Raw genomic sequence first — 16329 nt, 5'->3', positions numbered from 1 at the left:
TTAAGTTCTGCTAAGCAGTTCAACTATAGCCAGTGACTTACTGAAACAATTATTTTAGTAAAATATGAAAGACTTCTTGAGTAATAATACTCATTACTTCTTAGTAAACAGCTACAGAAACCTGGGAAAACAGCACAGTTATATTCAATGCTCTTTAATAGAAGCATTTATTAAACAGAAGGAACAAATTTATTTTCTGTCTAGTATCTTGACAAATATACTAGCTCACCATTTTGACTTGACTTCATATATACTTAACATGGAGTGATTTGCCAAGAATATCAGTATCTGCTTCTGGTAAAATCCAAGGTAAAAGAACTCTGAATTCTGCTGGTAACAGCAGACACTATACAGAATTGAATTTCACAATATACAGGAAGCAGATGTCAATTAAGTCCCTGACTATTTAAAAAAGACAGATCATTAAGCACAACATGTTATTGATAAACCTTTAATGCATCTTGAAATTATTGGCATTGTTCACAGTAATCTCAACTATCAAGTGAAAAATTGAAGTGCATTAATAGCAACTATAGGAGTTTTAATTCTGGAGAAGCAAATTACAAAATGATTCTGTGTGTTGATACTGAATATCTACCATGTTGCATAGGCCTAAAATGGGCCTTTGAAGTGTCCATCTATTAGGCACAGTGCAAGTTAGTCCCTTTAGTAATAGTTGTAGCATGTTAAAAGCAGGGTGAGTTGGCAACTGAAGAACCCATTAAATGCACTCAGCAAGAATTAGCTAATTCTCAAGCCTTATAATTTCAAACAAATCTGAATGTGGACAACATTCAGGTGGACAACAACCACAGCCTTCCTGTAAACCACCCCTATCAGAGCCCAGTATTTTCAGTCACACGGCTGATCCCTGGTTACTGTTATCTTTGCTAGGTCTATAAACAGTGGGACAGACTGAGTTGTCCTTCAGATGTTTCTGAACTGTCAAATTTTTCAGTTATAACTATTCTGAACTAGCATTCACAGTACATGAAAAGATCAGAACTTGGTCACATATTAAGCTCAAGTATAATAAGCCCCTGATTATCATGTTTATAATACACAGCTTGTAACAGCTATCTGGAAAAAGCTCGATCCATTATAAACTTTAGATCTCCCTTAGAGATTAAGGAAGAACAGCTTCCACTGTTCCTGCCCAACCATGCAATTGGACAACATACACTTATTCCAACACAGAAGGTAGTTAAAACAGACAAAAGTGTTGTTCAAATATATTATTTTATAATTATCCTGTTAATTACTGGTCTCAAAGCAGAAACTGATTCAGTATCATGAGGCATTCTCACATTTCTGAAAGTGTAAGTCCTGACCCTGCCAGCAGAAAAGCCTTACAGCAAAATTCATTAAAAAGTTTAAACAAGATGTTTTCATGCTTACCTACAGCAAGATACGTATTGTTATACAAATCTTGTAACAAGTAGTATCTAGCAAACCCAATATCCTCAAGAGTCTTGGTGATGTCTTTACAGCTTCTTGCAGGCCTAATCATCTTCCTGTACACACTCATTACAGAAGTGAGTTGTAGCTAGCAATTAAAAACAATTATGTTAATATTGAATTTAGGCACAACAGGCTAAAACAAATTGCCGTCTTTGCTGAGTAGTAGATGACCTTGTCTGTAAAGTTCTGATGCAAAAAACAGATTTTTAGGTAGGGGGGATATGCTGTTATTTTTGTTGAAATAAGTGTTCTTTCCTACTGCCCTATGTAAGTCCTATAAAAGAACTAATCCTCCATTGAGCACCATTAATGAAGGCTGTAACAATAACTGCTTCCTCAGAATAATAATAAAAAAGCAATCACTGCCTCACAGTTAGGAGTGCATGTGCAAAGGCAGCAGTTTGGCATTCATGTAAGGTGACACAAAACACAGTTTCTTTTTCCAATTGAGTCTTGATTGTTTTTCTTACTCAGTTCTTAAAACGTGCCCATGGTCTGTTCTGGTAACAGAAATCTTTTGTTGAAAACTTTTGAGTAGACAGTTTTTACCCAGATAGACATTAATACCTTGGTATAAAATCGATTTCATACCAAGATACGAGGATAGCATTAAATTATTTTGATGAACATTTATTATATACTTGGGAATTCTCCTGCACATTGCTATAATTTACAAGCTATGTACAAAGCTGAACCAAGATACCAAAACCACAGACAAAGGATTTTTAAAGTAGATACCCAGATTTGAATGTGCCCTACATCTTCTGTATCATCACCTGGAATTTACCTGCAAAGAAAAAGCCAAGTTGGATCAAAGTATCAACATTAGATTTATTTTTCCAAGTGATTAATACCTTATAACAATTTTGTTAAAAAAATACTACAGAACATTTAATTCTTACAGCTCAGTTGTGAAATATCTAGCCATGATTCAAATTTAACATTTAAAATCAGCTCTTATTGAACAATTTTTTTTTAAGTTGTTGCATGTCCCACACTACAGCAGTTTTGTCAGCTAAGTTTATATCTTTTTTGCTAAGCCTATAGAAATTTTCAAATCCATCTTAATCAGCTTGTGTAGTCACAACAGATTTCAGTTACTACCCTTCTTAATGATTTCTGTAAATAAAAAGCACGTATCTAGTTGTTTTTCTCTTCAATTACTCCAGTAGCCTCCAGTACCCTTACGTATCTGATGCTTCCAAATGCGAACACAACTTTTAAATTTGGTTTTCCACTTAGTGTCATGGAGGTTCACCATCCATCAGTGTTATTGTAACAGTAGAGCACAGCCATCAAGTCAGTAAGGAAAGTTACCAAGTGAGCTAATAACCTGAATACTGAGAACTACTTACATGCAGGCATTGATGAAACTTCAGCTGTTACAATACTCTTTATTCCCAAATTCGATAGGCCGCCTCTGATTAGTCCACAGGTAAATGCTAAAAACTAAATAAAAAGTCACATTTTAAAGAAGTTTGAAGGGTGAAGCTTGTTGCAAAAGGTTGGAACTAAGTAATGATTAACTGAAGATTTAACATTTTGACATATAAAATTATGGCGGTTTTGCTATCCTCTAGCAGTGCATTGTGACAGTGGCAGAAGTTTCTCCCCTAACTGCATGCAAAATACAAACACCAGTTCACTGACTTTCCACTTGCAGTCAAGCCAGCTCCCACCATCAAGTAACTCAAACATGAAAACAGCAAGTTTCAAAATCGCTATTACTGAACCATAGATCAAAAACACTGTTCTGAAACAAGGTGCATTTCTAAAATTAACACATTTTTGAAGATTTTTGAAGATTTAATTTCAGCCTCCCTTTTGGAGAGTTTGTATCCATCCAACTACAAAATTTCAAGCTAATAAATCAAGATTATTCAAATTAAACTCATAGATCCTAAGGATAAAAATAAAGGGTACCTTTGGTGCGTGTTCTAAATACTGCTTTCCTGCAGACATTTGTGTCAGGAGTCGAAATTTATTATCCTGAAGGACATAAATACCCTGTTAAAAAAAAAAAAAAATTTAGTAGAATATCCAGTAATGTGTACTCTGCATTTTTCCAATCAACATCACCAACAAGCAAACCTTGGAAAGTTTTTCAGCTGTTTTGTATACAGTTATATTCAGCATATTCAGCAGTGTATAACTAAGTATCTTAACCACTGAAAAATGAAAATATTCTTCAAAATAAAAATGACTTAAAGGTGGCCATTTAAATGCATTTAAATGCAATCCATCCTATTTAAATGCATGTTGAGGCAGCAATATCATTTTCCCACACTGGTTTTCTACTGAAGTGTATTGGGAGATGCATGAAAAAGTTCCTGTATGTGTTAATTAACTGTAAGCATTACTGTCCTGTCAGTTTCTAACTCCACAAGGTACATATGAAATTGACAGCATTTAGTCTTTTCAAACAGTGGCAATAACTAAATCATAAGCAATTATTAAATTGTATTCTCCAACTATACACCAACATGAACCTTAACAAATGCTTTTTAAAAATCTATATAAATAAAGAACATTTGGGGTTTCTTATCAGGTAATTAGTTTTAGAGCAAGACAAACACAAAATGCCGTAGTAACTCAAAACAGCCTTACTGATTTTGTCACTGAAATATTCTATATTACTTGTACCTGATGATTGGTCCTGAGGTTATCTATTTGTTTTTTGAATACAGTTGTCCAAAAATCTTTGCAAATGAACTTCATAATATCTAATTCATCTTTGAATCTGGCAGTATCTTTTGTAAACCTAAGAGAGAAGCAAGAAACATATCAGTAATAAAGGTACACTCAACAACTTGACAGTGTCATTCTAGCATTGCTCAGCTTTCATCATGTATAATAACTTAAGAGTAACAAGGTGTTATCTTAATATCTGCAGCAATACAACAGAAAAGATGTGTTTGAATTACATGATCATTAAAGACAGCTGAAGTGCAGAAAGACGGAGAACACTTCATAATGTTTACCTTCAACTAACTATCGAAATATGCAGCTCAGGCCTCCACTACTGTGTGGAAGGGCTCCTTCAATACCAAAAGAAGCACTAAGACATAGGAACAAACAAGTAAAACCTGTTCCAGTTTCCTAAAAAACAATCCCTTTCCCTTGTTCATTTCAGAATTTACCCCCTGCATCCTCCTTGAGGATCTTCATGTGGCACTAAAGCTTCACTTTGGTCAAGGAAAAAATGACTTCAGGAGCTCGGGATCCTCTACACAACCCCTGACCAAGGGCACTGACGTGAGGTGTGCAGCAAGTCACCATGCACCCCAAAAGGGCCCAGGGAGCTGAGGAGGTTGTCACAAAGCTCCAAGGACCGAGTGCTTTAGGAAAAGAAAATCCTGGTGTAGCCATTCATTAAATTATGTTAAAAAGAGAGAAAATCATGAAAAAATCCTACCAGAAGTAGGAAACACGCCGAATAACTAGGCCTACAAAGAAAAACTGCACTTATAAAGGATTATAAATAACCGTGAACCCTGTGTGATTGCTTTCATGACAGAAATACATAAAAAACGTGGTGTACGAGCAGGGGCGCCAGCAGGAGCGAGGTGTCAGGAGGCGCACAGCCCAACCCTCGCTGTGTCGCAGGGAGCGGGCAGCTCCTGGCCCTTGCAGGCTGAGGGGGGACAGGGCAGAAAGCAGGCGGGGGCCTCGCTCACCTCTCGATCAGCCCCTGCCCGACGCGGAAGCCCATGCTCTCCAGCTTGGTGGTGCAGCGCCCGTTCTCCTGCAAGACACAAGGCGTCAGCCCCGGGCTCCCCGCCGCCGGCCGGTCCCTTCAGGCGGTCCCCGTCCCCGCTCACCCCTTCGCCCTGCTCGGCGGCGCGGTACAGCCCCGCCACCATCTCGCTGTGCAGCAGCAGGAACAGCGTCTCGTCCGCCATCTCCGCTCCCCCCTCACACGCACCCGGCGCCACGGCAACGGCTCCGCCGCCGCCACCGCCGCTGCCGGGCCCCTCCGAGCCGAGCCGAGCCGCCCTGCCCTGCCCTTTCCGGCTGCCGCCCGGCCTCCCCAGCGCCGCCCCGCGGCCGGACCGGACCCAAGCGGAGCCGATCGCCCGCCGCCGGCATCGCCTCAGGGCACGGGGCTGTGAGGGGGCAGCGAGCGGGGCGCGGAGCCCCGGGGGGAACCCGCTGCTGACGGGATCGGGAGTCAGAGACAGAGACCGCTTTTTATTATTAAATTTAAAAAGTTTATGTTTATGTTTTTTATTATTTTTGTGTGTGATTTGGGGTGGTTTGCTCAAAAATGGATTCTCGAGGCCCACGGGGCGCTGAGGCCGGGCCGAGCCGCGGACACGCAGCCCGCACCGCAGCGCCATTGCCAGGGCTTGCGCCCCAGCCCGCCCGCGGCCGCCCTTCAGTAACGCCCGCCCCTATTGGTTCGCCCGGCACAGCGGCCTCTCAAGGGGAGAGGCGATTGGCCCCCGCCACGGGAAAGTGACGTTGGTGCTTCTCGTTAGCCGGGAGCGACGTCGCTCTGGCGGGCCCCGCTCGGTGATTCGTCGAGCTGGCGAGATGAGCCTTCCTTCGATTGGCTCACCGCTCCGTCAATCCGCCTCCGAGCCCTTTGATTGGTGCGCGCGTGCGGCGGGCCTTCCCCGAGGGGCGTTCCCTTTCCCCTTGCGCCTTCCTATTGGCTGCGGGCGGGCCCTGCGGCCTGGGCGGGGCCTCCCCGTTACCCAGCGGTGCCTCGCGCTGGGCCCCGGTTAGGCCGCGACGCGCTGCGGGCGGGATGGCGGTGGCGGTGCGCGCGCTGCAGGAGCAGCTCGAGAAGGCCAAGGAGAGCCTCAAGCACGTCGATGAGAACATCCGCAAGCTCACGGGCAGGGACCCCAACGATGTGAGGTGAGCGGGGCCTGGGGGTGGCCCGGTGTGTGTGGGGGGTCCCTGAGGGGCGGCCCGGTAAGGGGGGGGGGGGGGCTGATGGGTCCCCCGGTTGGGAGGGGGGGGGCGGGGGAGGGGGGATTCCGTGAGGGGCCGCCCGGGGGGTGCCTGAGGAGGGGTCCCGGGGAGGCCCCGGTGCCCGCTCCCCCCGGGTTCTGTGGAGGGAGGGTCTCCGGGGGGCTCCCGGGCAGAGCCCGCTGACGGTGCTGTCTCCCACAGGCCCCCTCAGAACAGACTGCTGGCCCTCTCAGGCCCTGGTGGAGGTAGAGGGCGAGGGAGCTTATTGCTAAGGTAAGGAGCCGCGGGAGGCGGCCGCCGGGTTCCTTTATCCTTCCCTGCGGCGATGGTTTGCTCTCTTCCCCTGTTCCCTTTGCTCGTTGTGAGCTCTGAAGAGTCGGTGTTTTAGCAAGCGGGCATGAAAGCTGAGTGGGAGGCCTCCAAGGGCATTTGGAGTTTTGTATCATGCACTGAAATTTAAGGGATCCTCTCATTCTGAGTTGCACCAGTACCAGTTCTGAACGCCTGTTTTTCCCTAAGCTTTCAGCCCTTTACCTGAAAATTGGGGTGGAACTTCGAAATGAAGGGGGGCATTGTGTGGGGTATCTGGGACATTGTCTGTTTGATGCATTTCTGTAATGAAGGAACTGGTAGGTTTTCTAGGAAGAATAGAAAGAGTTAAAATCAACAGAAATTTTAAAGCAGTGACGGTAAAAGCACTTGTGTTTTGTTGTGGATTTTCCATTTTTTCCTTCTCCCTCTCCACCCCCAGGAGAGTGAGAATGAAGGATGGATTTTTGGTCAGGGATGCCTACTTAATGCTTTATGTGGTGGATTTTTTTTTTGTTAAATTTCATCGTTGGATTGTTGTATAGGTCATAATTGTGAAATTTTACAAATGGGAATACTTGAATCTAATGGAGCTGCTTCTCTGAGGGTAGCTGCTCATTTGAATAAGTGTAGAAATTCAAATTAAAATTAGTTTATCAACAAACATTATGTTTAAATACTTTATTGTAGTAATTGCCACGTGATTACAGAGCTGAGTAAAACTTATGGCTTGTTCTGAGATCAGGAGTGGTTTTTTTTAGGCGTGGATTCTCGGACAGTGGAGGAGGACCCCCAGCCAAACAGAGGGATCTTGAAGGCGCATCCAGTAGGTAGGTGCAAAAACTGATGTAGAGAACTTGTGTTATTAGAATGAGAGTTTATAGCAGTAAACTTAAATAGCAGTTCTTAATTCTAAATATTTTATAACTGCTGACTTTAACACGTGATCTTTGAAGACAGTAAAAGACGTGTGAGAAATGTTTTTTGATTATAGCAATTGTCTATGGTGAAATCTTTCCAAATCCTATGGCACTATAAAGATTCTTAGTAATGTAGAGATTAGAGTGTCAATATACAGATATAATAATTAAAATATTCTTGCACAATGGAGATGAGACGTAAATGCACAATTTAGTTTGCACCAGCTTCAAGGCTTTGTGCTGTCTTTAGAATCACTGGGGGAGGGAACCGTGTGGGGAGTTCAAGAGCTTTGTGTGTTTATAATAGATTCAAAATTCAAAGGTGTTAAAATCTTCCACTTGCTTTAATGAAGAGTGCTTTTCTCTTGTGTACTTTCTCTAATGCAGTGGTAAAGCAGTTTTTGTCCCTTGTCCTTCCTACAGATAACTCCCCCTTTAACTAGACCTTTTTGTTGCAGGCTGTGGTGTATTGGGTAGAGTTTTCTGAATATACTTATGGAACTAAGTGCCAGATTCTAACAGCGTGATCAAAAACTTATGGAATTCTGTTTTACTTGGTGTACCATCTGCTTACATTTTGCTTAGTAGCCTGGATTTGTTGTACAGTAGACACAAATCGAATCATTACTGAGGTTTCCCTTTTGCTAACCTTAATGCATACAGTTTGACAACAGACTCAGATTTCAAGCTTTCAAAACTGGATGCAAATCCATCGACTGTGGCTTTGATTATAGTGAATTGCATTCTCAGACCACTTACATGCAATGGTAGTTCTTGAAAAAGCAAGGCTTGCTTTTGAATTTGAGTTATACAAAATGAATATTTTGAAGTGGCTTTACCAGTAATAAAGGGCTATGCCACAAAGATGAGAATGAAGGCTGAAAATAACTTTTACTTACAGATTGTCTTGTTGTTCTTTGTTTAAAAACTTCAGCTTTTCCAAGTACTCAATTCCCAACTAAGTTCTCTGTCTGCCCTAACCCATTTTCCAGGTATTCAGCTAGATAATTTCAGTAGCATTTTGAATTTGAAAAAAATCATACTTACCTCTTTATCTTAATGCATTTAAAAACTTCTTACATTTTCCTTACACAAATAACCATTTTAGAGATTCTGGAAAAAAAGAAAAAGGGAACTATTCAAAAGTTAAATACGGTCATAATGTGGGCTCTTCCTTTTTTTAACTTTACTATGCAAATTAGATCAAGAGTTAAACCATTTTTTCTCATTTGTCACAATCTTTTTTTTTTTTTTTAACACCAGCAATAGATTCTGTCTGCAAAAGCTCTACTTACCTCCTCGCTGCTCCAATGACAGATTTTACTGGAATCATTGGTTGTACTAACTATACATGCTGACTTGTATTTTCTACTGTTAGAATAGGTGCTGTCCTTAAAATATGTTTTCCAATGACGACTAATGCTTTTTCTTCCCAAGGCTGGGCGGAGAACGCCGGACAAGACGAGAATCACGCCAAGAAAGCGACGCAGAGGATGATGATATTAAAAAGGTAATAGGTGACAGGGGGCTGTACAGAAAAGAAAAAAAAACATGCTTACCTGGAACATGAACTAAGTAGTTTTTGTTGTTGCTGTTGTAGCCTGCGTTGCCATCTTCTGTTGTTGCTACCTCCAAAGAGAGAACACGTCGAGACCTAATACAAGATCAAAATATGGATGAAAAAGGAAAACAAAGGTATGTAGAAATTTCTTGTAAGAACTAATGGTGGTGCTTCTAAGTGGTAGTCTAGAAAATAGTTTTAGATTTGAAAAGAAATATACAAATGGTGTCATATATCAAAATATGGGGTTGAAGAGGAACCAAAATGGTATAAATTTGGTTTCAATTTAAAAAAAAAAATAGTAACAACGTATCATTCATTTCACGTAGTTGGCAGATAGCCTGAGGAGCAGAATCTCTAAAGGAATACATGTAAGTTTGCTAGTGTTATTGTAATGGGTCATCTTTAAGACAACTTCATTAGCAACTTAACATTTTGGAGAGCTATAATAGGAAACAAAACTGAAATTTGAATCTGGGGACATCCACTCTGTTGTGCTTTGCACTGTAGAAAATTCTGTAAGTGTCTTGGAAGTAACCAATTGTTCCTCAAGTACCTAGAGAACCTAGTGAAGATGCATCTTACAAGACCAGTTATAAAGTCAGGACAGGTGATTCTTCAGTACTTATTTTGTTGACTGAAGATGTCAGCTTTGGGATGTGGGGTTTTCCTTTTTGCAGAGTAGTTCTACCATGTGTTTCTTTTCTCTTAATACTTTCAGGCTTGTTTCTGTGCATACAGTCTGGCTTTCCTTTTGCCTCCTTTTCTTTAGATTCTTCCTACTTATATAATTTTTCTTAGATTTTTTTTTGTGTGTGTGTGTTAAGGTAGCTCACTGCTAAAGTTCTTGTTGAGATGTAGTTGTGTTGGGAAGAGGTGCTGGAGAAGCAAGCTTGCAATTGTATCTAACATCTTGGACTCTGCCTGCTTCAGTCTGCAGCTCACCTTGTACCATATTACCTTATGCCTCAAATATAGTGAGGGCTGGAGTAATGAACTATAGCAAGCTTCTCTGATAAGGACCAGAGATTAATTTGTATGAAAAATGGCATTTAAGTTGATTTTTTGCAGTTTACAACATAACAGACTGCTGTTGCTTCCATCACCTACTCCCAAATGCTTTCCTTACAGAAGGATTTCAGAATCCTTAGTGGACTTCATAGAGTTTCTGGCACACAAAGTTTGTCTGTTTGGAATGGCAGGTTTTAGCATTTTCCATTTCAGTAGTCTTCTGGGTAGATAAGGGTAAAAAATAACCACTTGCTCTGTGTATGACTTACGGTAGAAAGAGGTTCTTCAGGGGGACAGCATCCAGTGGACTCTGGTTTTGCTCAGGTCCATCTGGGATGTCATACTCTTGACCAAGTAATCCATAGCTTTCTGTTCTTTATCCATTCTTATTTTTGTTTCTATTAAAGTACCTTTCCCTCTCCATGCTAGGTATGTGCCACTGCAGTTGAGCTTTGTGGTACTGAGAGAAGAGTACACTTTTCGTTTTTCTAACTGTGTGAAAGGTCAAGGCAACTACTAAGAAAGTCAGCTTCTTGCTGTTAAAGCACTACTTGAGGTTAAATGGAAAGAAAGAGAAGGTGAAATTCAGGAAATCAGTTGTTTGAAAGAAAGGAATTCCTTAAGAATTTTACTTCAAATTTTCTCAAAACAACTGATAACTTGATGAGAGCAATTGTGGTTTCATCCAACAGTTCAATGTCTCGTTGTATAAGATATTATTAGGTAGACTGTGGCAGATAATCTTTCGCTCCCTTGTGGCTCCTTTTCTCCTTAATCCTCTTAGTGGGGTGGGAGTGTTCTTCCTCACACTGTATTTACTCAGTCTTTTTGTCAGTTCTCGTGTTTTGGATTTTTTTTATATTTACTTAGTGTTGTTTTTCTCATATGTGAAATGTGCAGGCTCCTGATTTTCCCAGTACTAAGCGTGCTGCGTTATGAATAAGAGCTGTGTCTTGCTCTTAAGCAAAACATGATATGTCAGTGTAAATTATATCTTCAACTGTTGGCACAGTCAGTTTGTGTTCTATTGCTAGCAGCCTTGACTGGTACTAGGCCTTTAAAAATAAACATCTCTGAGGTGGGAAAGTTTCTTTGATTGTGTATACAAAAAAAAATCTTGGTACTTGAACTGAAACTCAAACTTCTTTTTTTTTTTTTTCCCCCCTCAGGAATCGACGTATATTTGGCTTGTTGATGGGCACTCTTCAAAAATTTAAGCAGGAGTCCACAGTTGCTACTGAGAGGGTACTTAATCTTAATTTCATCAAATTTCTGATTGTAAATAATAAAGCAAAGTGGTGTGATTAAGCTGCTTTAAATAGGAATGAAAATTCCTGTGGTGTGGGTCGCAGGTGTAGCAAATTGCTAAGAATGCAAAAGGGTTTTTCTTTTCTTTAATTTAGTGGAATTAGGGGTGGGAAAGGAGGAAAGGCACTCTTAACGTAATTTCATGACCTTACAACGCCTTCTGACCATTGCAGAAGTGGTAAGGCAATGCTTTGGGTTTTATTTATTTCAGTTCATCTTTAAAGTATTTAAAATACAAAATAGATTTTCTTTTTTATTGACATTATTTTTGGAACATTTCAAAATAACCTGGAATTTAATCAGGTAGACTATTGTTCGTAGGCTATTTCTGTGACTAATGGTATTGCTGAATCAATGCCCACCCTGATGTGTTCTGGGTGTTTAAATTATAGCCAAGTATACAGAAAGGCATGGCATTGTTATGCCTTCTGTTTGACTACAAGTGGCTGTTTGCCCCATAGTACAGATAATAAGCATTACTCTTTTTATAAATGAATATATAATTGTACAGAAGCAAAGGTTTTGCATAGCTTAGTGGTAACTTCAAAAAAAAAAAAAAAAAAAAACTTACATCTGGGATGGTGGTAACTTTATTCTTAGTATGACCTTTTGAATTGTGAAGGTCATGGTATTTCTTACAGTTAAACTAAATGGATTATTCAATTAACAGTAACCTATAGATTATAAACAGTGTTTTAAATGTTTATGGAAAAAAAAAAAATGCTTTCAGCAGTCTTGTGGAAGCAGACACAAATCTGTTTAAAATCTCTTCTGTGTGGCTTTAGTATAGCTGACTTGCAGTGTTGATATTGATTACCCCCAGATTCAGTATTTGGATATCTGACTGCTTTATCTAACTAGCACTGTAGTGCTTGAAGAAGACCAAAGTTCTTTGTTGCCTGTTTGCCTTATAATAGGAAGCTATTGCAAGAGATGGTCTGGAAATACGGAGTCCCGGTATACTTTATATTAGTTTGTTTGCATAAAAAGATTTTGAGGAGTTCCTCTTCATTGCAGCATATTTCTGAGAATGTGTTACTTTCTTCATACATAAAATCTTGCTATAAGTCAAAGTGGAAGCCCAAGGAATTTTATGACACAGCTGTTTTTTGTCCAGGCACTAAACTATATATAAATTTTTAGGCAATTATTTTATAATCTGGACATATGGCTGTCTAGGACATACAGACAGGACACTCCTCCTGCATTACAATAATATAATTAATATCCTCTAATTAATGACAACAGTACTCAGAGTATTTGCAGTGTCATTTATTTTGTTGGTCACAAACATCAGCCTTTAGCTCTCCATTTGCTTATTGTCTTTCTTCCCTCCAGGCAGAGTTCCTGAAATCTATTTTTCTCTACCATTTGAAAAAAAAAATCTTACAGGTCATGTTGAAAATTCAAATCCACAGTGAGTGATAGAAAGACAGATAGCCATAGGTGCACATTAATTTATAGTTAACCACCACAAAAAATTATATGCCAGCAAACGATGGTGCTCTTCCTCCATTACATGTAATTTAGTAGACTTCCTTATTTGTTGTTTTTTTTTTTTTTTCTTGGAATGCCCTTAAATAATTTTAGTTAGACCAAACTAGAATGCTTTTCTTGATTTAGGAAAAATATTAAGATAGTTCTTTATTTATCTTAGCAAAAAAGACGACAAGAAATTGAACAAAAACTTGAAGTGCAAGCAGAGGAAGAAAGAAAGCAAGTTGAAAATGAGAGGCGAGAACTGTTTGAAGAAAGACGTGCTAAACAGACAGAGCTGCGGTTACTGGAACAAAAGGTTGAGCTTGCTCAGTTGGTAAGTCCTAGTTTTGCTCTCAAATCTTTCTCTTGTTTAGAATGTGTTTTCTTGGGTGTCTTAAGGTCTTTCCTTTAACTTCTCAGCAAGAAGAATGGAATGAACATAACGCCAAAATAATTAAATACATAAGGACAAAGACAAAACCTCACTTATTCTACATACCTGGCAGAATGTGTCCTGCTACACAGAAGTTGATGGAAGATTCACAGAAAAAGATGAATGGTAAGTGGTCTTTATGATACAAGACTGCCTTTGTTCTTGCTTTCTTTTGGTGTGTGCTGCACAAATTTAAGTCTTTGTGCTTAGATACAGTAATTTCATGCTCAGGACAAAGTATATATTCTTGCATGGATGTTCATCATAAATAACAATATAACTTCTTCAGTGACTTAATTTTGTTGGTCGTGCTCTGACTCTCTTACAAAAAGTCAAGAGGAATATACATAAACTCAGAAGTATGTGTTTAAAATGTCCTTATTGTTAACTTTAGTATCTAGGTGTATGCCAGTGCAACAACTTCCATTTTAAAAAGGCTGTTTTTATGGATTGGAGACCCGAGGAAATGCAGGTTTCTTTATAGAGGGCTGGGAAGTTTTGTCTTGAGCACAGTACTAGAAGTTTATGATGATTTTTTTTTTTTTACCTTTAATGTGTGTTCATTTCTTTGTTTCACAGGACGACTATATTTTCCTTTTGCAAAACAATTTAAAACACTGCGGGTGATGGTAGTCCTGTTGTTCTTTTGATTAAATGGAGCTTATCTTTTTTTTTTTTTTTTCTTTAAAGAAGTTTTCTACATTGTCTGGGGTGGGGGATAAAAGAAGCTAACTCACCTGTCTGAATAGCTTACATTATTAAAACTTTCTGAATGTCTAATCTGCTTTCTGCTGATTTTTAGTGTCCTTTGATCACCTTAGGAAGAATAACCTTTTTATATACCAGGGAATGTAGGTATTGTTTTGACACACTGTTGGTTGGAGTGATTTTAATGAAGTTTAAAAACTCTGTTAGCTTAGATTTAGGATTTTACTGTTCTGATTCTCAGCTAAGCCGATTATTCAACTTGCTTTGTTTTATTAAGTTAACCAGTGGTCTTCTTCATTATGCATGAATGGCTTGCAGAATGAATAACGATGCAGTTCTTAAGTTAAAACAATTTGATAACATATTAGCTTATAGTTAAGGAGAAAATAGACTTCAGCTTCTCCAGTTACCTGTCTGAAACTGTTATTTTATCCCCCAGCACTCTTTGAAAGCAGGCGCAATGAATTTGCAGAGCAGATTAACAAAATGGAGGCCAGGCCCAGAAGACAATCTGTGAAGGAAAAAGAACAGCAGGAGGTGCAGAACGAAGAAAAGAAGCAAGAACAGAACAAGGAGCAGGAAGAGGGTAAGGTGGCTCAGCAGGTGGAAGAGTTGGAGACAGGTAATCAGCACAATGATGTAGAAATGGAGGAGGTAGGGGAGGAAAAGGGAAAAACAGGTTCAGGGCATAGTGATGCAGAGAAAGAACAGGAGGAGGAAGAGCAGAAACATGAAATGGAGATTAAAGTAGAAGAGGCTGCTGAGGTGAGGGAAAATGACAAGCAACAGGATGGTCAGCATGAAGAGGTCACAGCTGTAAAGGAGGAAAATGAAAATACTCAGCCAGTGGATAATGAGCAGGATATGGTTGAAATCAATGAGGCAGATAGTGTAGAACCTGTAGAAAATGAAAATGGCAAAGTGGAACCAGAAATGGAGTGTGATGCTCAGCCAGAAAAATCGGGTAATGCTCTTTCTCCTGAGAAGGAGAAAGGTATCAAAGCTGAAACTGAAGCTGAAACTGAAGAAAAACAGGAGAAGGCATCTGAAGCTCAGCCAGAATCTGTGGCTGAGGCCCCATGCCAGCCGCAGTCTGTGCCACTGCCACAGTCACCTCAGTTGTCTCAGTCCGTTCAGGATGCAGAGCCCCAGGTAGACAAGGATGAAAATTCTGTCATGTCTGTAAAGGTGGTCGAGGCACAGACAGAGCAGAGTCAGACACTGAGCATAGAAATTAAAACTAAGACTAGGAGTAGAAGCAGGGGTAGGGCAGGGAACAAAACTAAGAGTCATAGTCGTAGTAGTAGCAGCAGTAGTAGCAGTAGTACTTCAAGCAGTACTACTAGTGGGAGTAGTTCCAGCACTGGCAGCACTACCAGTCGGAGTAGTTCCAGCAGCAGCAGCACTACAAGTGGAAGTACTAGTAGGGACAGTAGCACCAGTAGTTCTAGCAGTAGTGAAAGTAGAAGTCGGAGCAGAGGAAGAGGTCATAACAGAGACAGAAAACGCAGGAGGAGTGCAGATAGGAAGCGAAGGGATGCTTCAGGAGTAGATAGAAGTCACAAGTCCTCAAAAGGTGGGAGTAGAGATGCAAAAAGCTCAAAGGATAAAAGTTCAAGATCTGACCGAAAGAGATCTATATCAGAAAGTAGTCGGTCAGGCAAGAGAACTTCACGGAGTGAAAGAGACCGTAAATCAGACAGGAAAGACAAAAGGCGTTAACAGAAGAGACCAAGCTTCCTTAGCCTAATCTTTGCAGCAGAAGATTATTTGAGTTGAAAGGATTCCTTGTAAGGAGGAGGAGAAGGCTGCCTTAAGAATTGCATGCTGTAAAAAATCTTTTGGAAAAATGCAGACTGTTTACCAGGCATTCTTGTACTTTTTACATAATTTTGTAAAAGGTTACCTACCAAAATTATGTGAAGTTCCTGAAAATGTAAAAATAAAAGATTAACACTCCTTTGCATCTTTTTTTTTAAATATCCTGTACTCATTAAGATCCTCTGTATATTTTAATAGGTAAATCTTTAAGTTGGTGTGATCACTTCTTCTGTATCATAAACTGTTTTTTTGTAGAAATAAATGTGCATTTTAAATAAATTGAGATGTCCTGTTGACACTTAAATTCCCCTTTTAGATCATATGTAAGGAGGCAGTGTTGCAGGAAACTTAAAATTTTGCTTTTCCCCTCTATTCCTTGCAAGAATGGGAATCTT

General features: G+C 40.0%; 2 protein-coding genes across 3 annotated transcripts; one reads left to right on the top strand and one right to left on the bottom strand.

Moving 5' to 3' along the window:
* Positions 1–138: 138 nt before the first annotated feature.
* On the bottom strand, positions 139–5486 carry TRAPPC6B (trafficking protein particle complex subunit 6B). Of its 2 annotated transcripts, XM_068683271.1 has the most exons (7): positions 5283–5486; positions 5139–5206; positions 4105–4222; positions 3385–3468; positions 2817–2910; positions 2200–2248; positions 139–1546 (listed from the first exon to the last, which is right to left on the bottom strand). In XM_068683271.1, the coding sequence occupies exons 1-6, from the start codon at positions 5361–5363 to the stop codon at positions 2217–2219; spliced, it is 477 nt and encodes a 158-aa protein (XP_068539372.1). In that variant the 5' UTR covers positions 5364–5486; the 3' UTR covers positions 139–1546; positions 2200–2216. The 2 variants fall into 2 exon arrangements, with proteins under 2 accessions (XP_068539372.1, XP_068539370.1); XM_068683269.1 differs by having other exon boundaries at positions 436–2248; positions 5283–5485.
* Positions 5487–6137: 651 nt separating this feature from the next.
* Positions 6138–16072, top strand: PNN (pinin, desmosome associated protein). Its single transcript, XM_068683254.1, has 9 exons — positions 6138–6327; positions 6586–6657; positions 7455–7523; positions 9051–9123; positions 9214–9308; positions 11355–11430; positions 13151–13306; positions 13393–13531; positions 14553–16072. Exons 1-9 carry the CDS (start codon positions 6215–6217, stop codon positions 15833–15835), a joined length of 2076 nt encoding a protein of 691 aa, XP_068539355.1. The 5' UTR covers positions 6138–6214; the 3' UTR covers positions 15836–16072.
* The last annotated feature ends 257 nt before the right edge of the window (positions 16073–16329 follow it).

The sequence above is a fragment of the Anas acuta genome, chromosome 5, assembly GCF_963932015.1.
Source record: "Anas acuta chromosome 5, bAnaAcu1.1, whole genome shotgun sequence".
In the NCBI taxonomy this organism is placed as follows: Eukaryota; Metazoa; Chordata; class Aves; order Anseriformes; family Anatidae; genus Anas; species Anas acuta.
This window is presented reverse-complemented; position numbering and strand designations above follow the sequence as displayed.

Coding starts and splice junctions, on each gene's coding strand:
- TRAPPC6B (XM_068683271.1), bottom strand. CDS start 5,363: ATGGCGGACGAGACGCTGTTCCTGCTGCTGCACAGCGAGATGGTGGCG. Junction 3,469..4,104: donor ACCTCAGGACCAATCATCAG/GTACAAGTAATA, acceptor TTTTTTTAACAG/GGTATTTATGTCCTTCAGGA. Junction 2,249..2,816: donor AGTTTCATCAATGCCTGCAT/GTAAGTAGTTCT, acceptor TTTTCTTTGCAG/GTAAATTCCAGGTGATGATA.
- PNN (XM_068683254.1), top strand. CDS start 6,215: ATGGCGGTGGCGGTGCGCGCGCTGCAGGAGCAGCTCGAGAAGGCCAAG. Junction 6,658..7,454: donor CGAGGGAGCTTATTGCTAAG/GTAAGGAGCCGC, acceptor GGTTTTTTTTAG/GCGTGGATTCTCGGACAGTG. Junction 9,309..11,354: donor GATGAAAAAGGAAAACAAAG/GTATGTAGAAAT, acceptor TTCCCCCCTCAG/GAATCGACGTATATTTGGCT.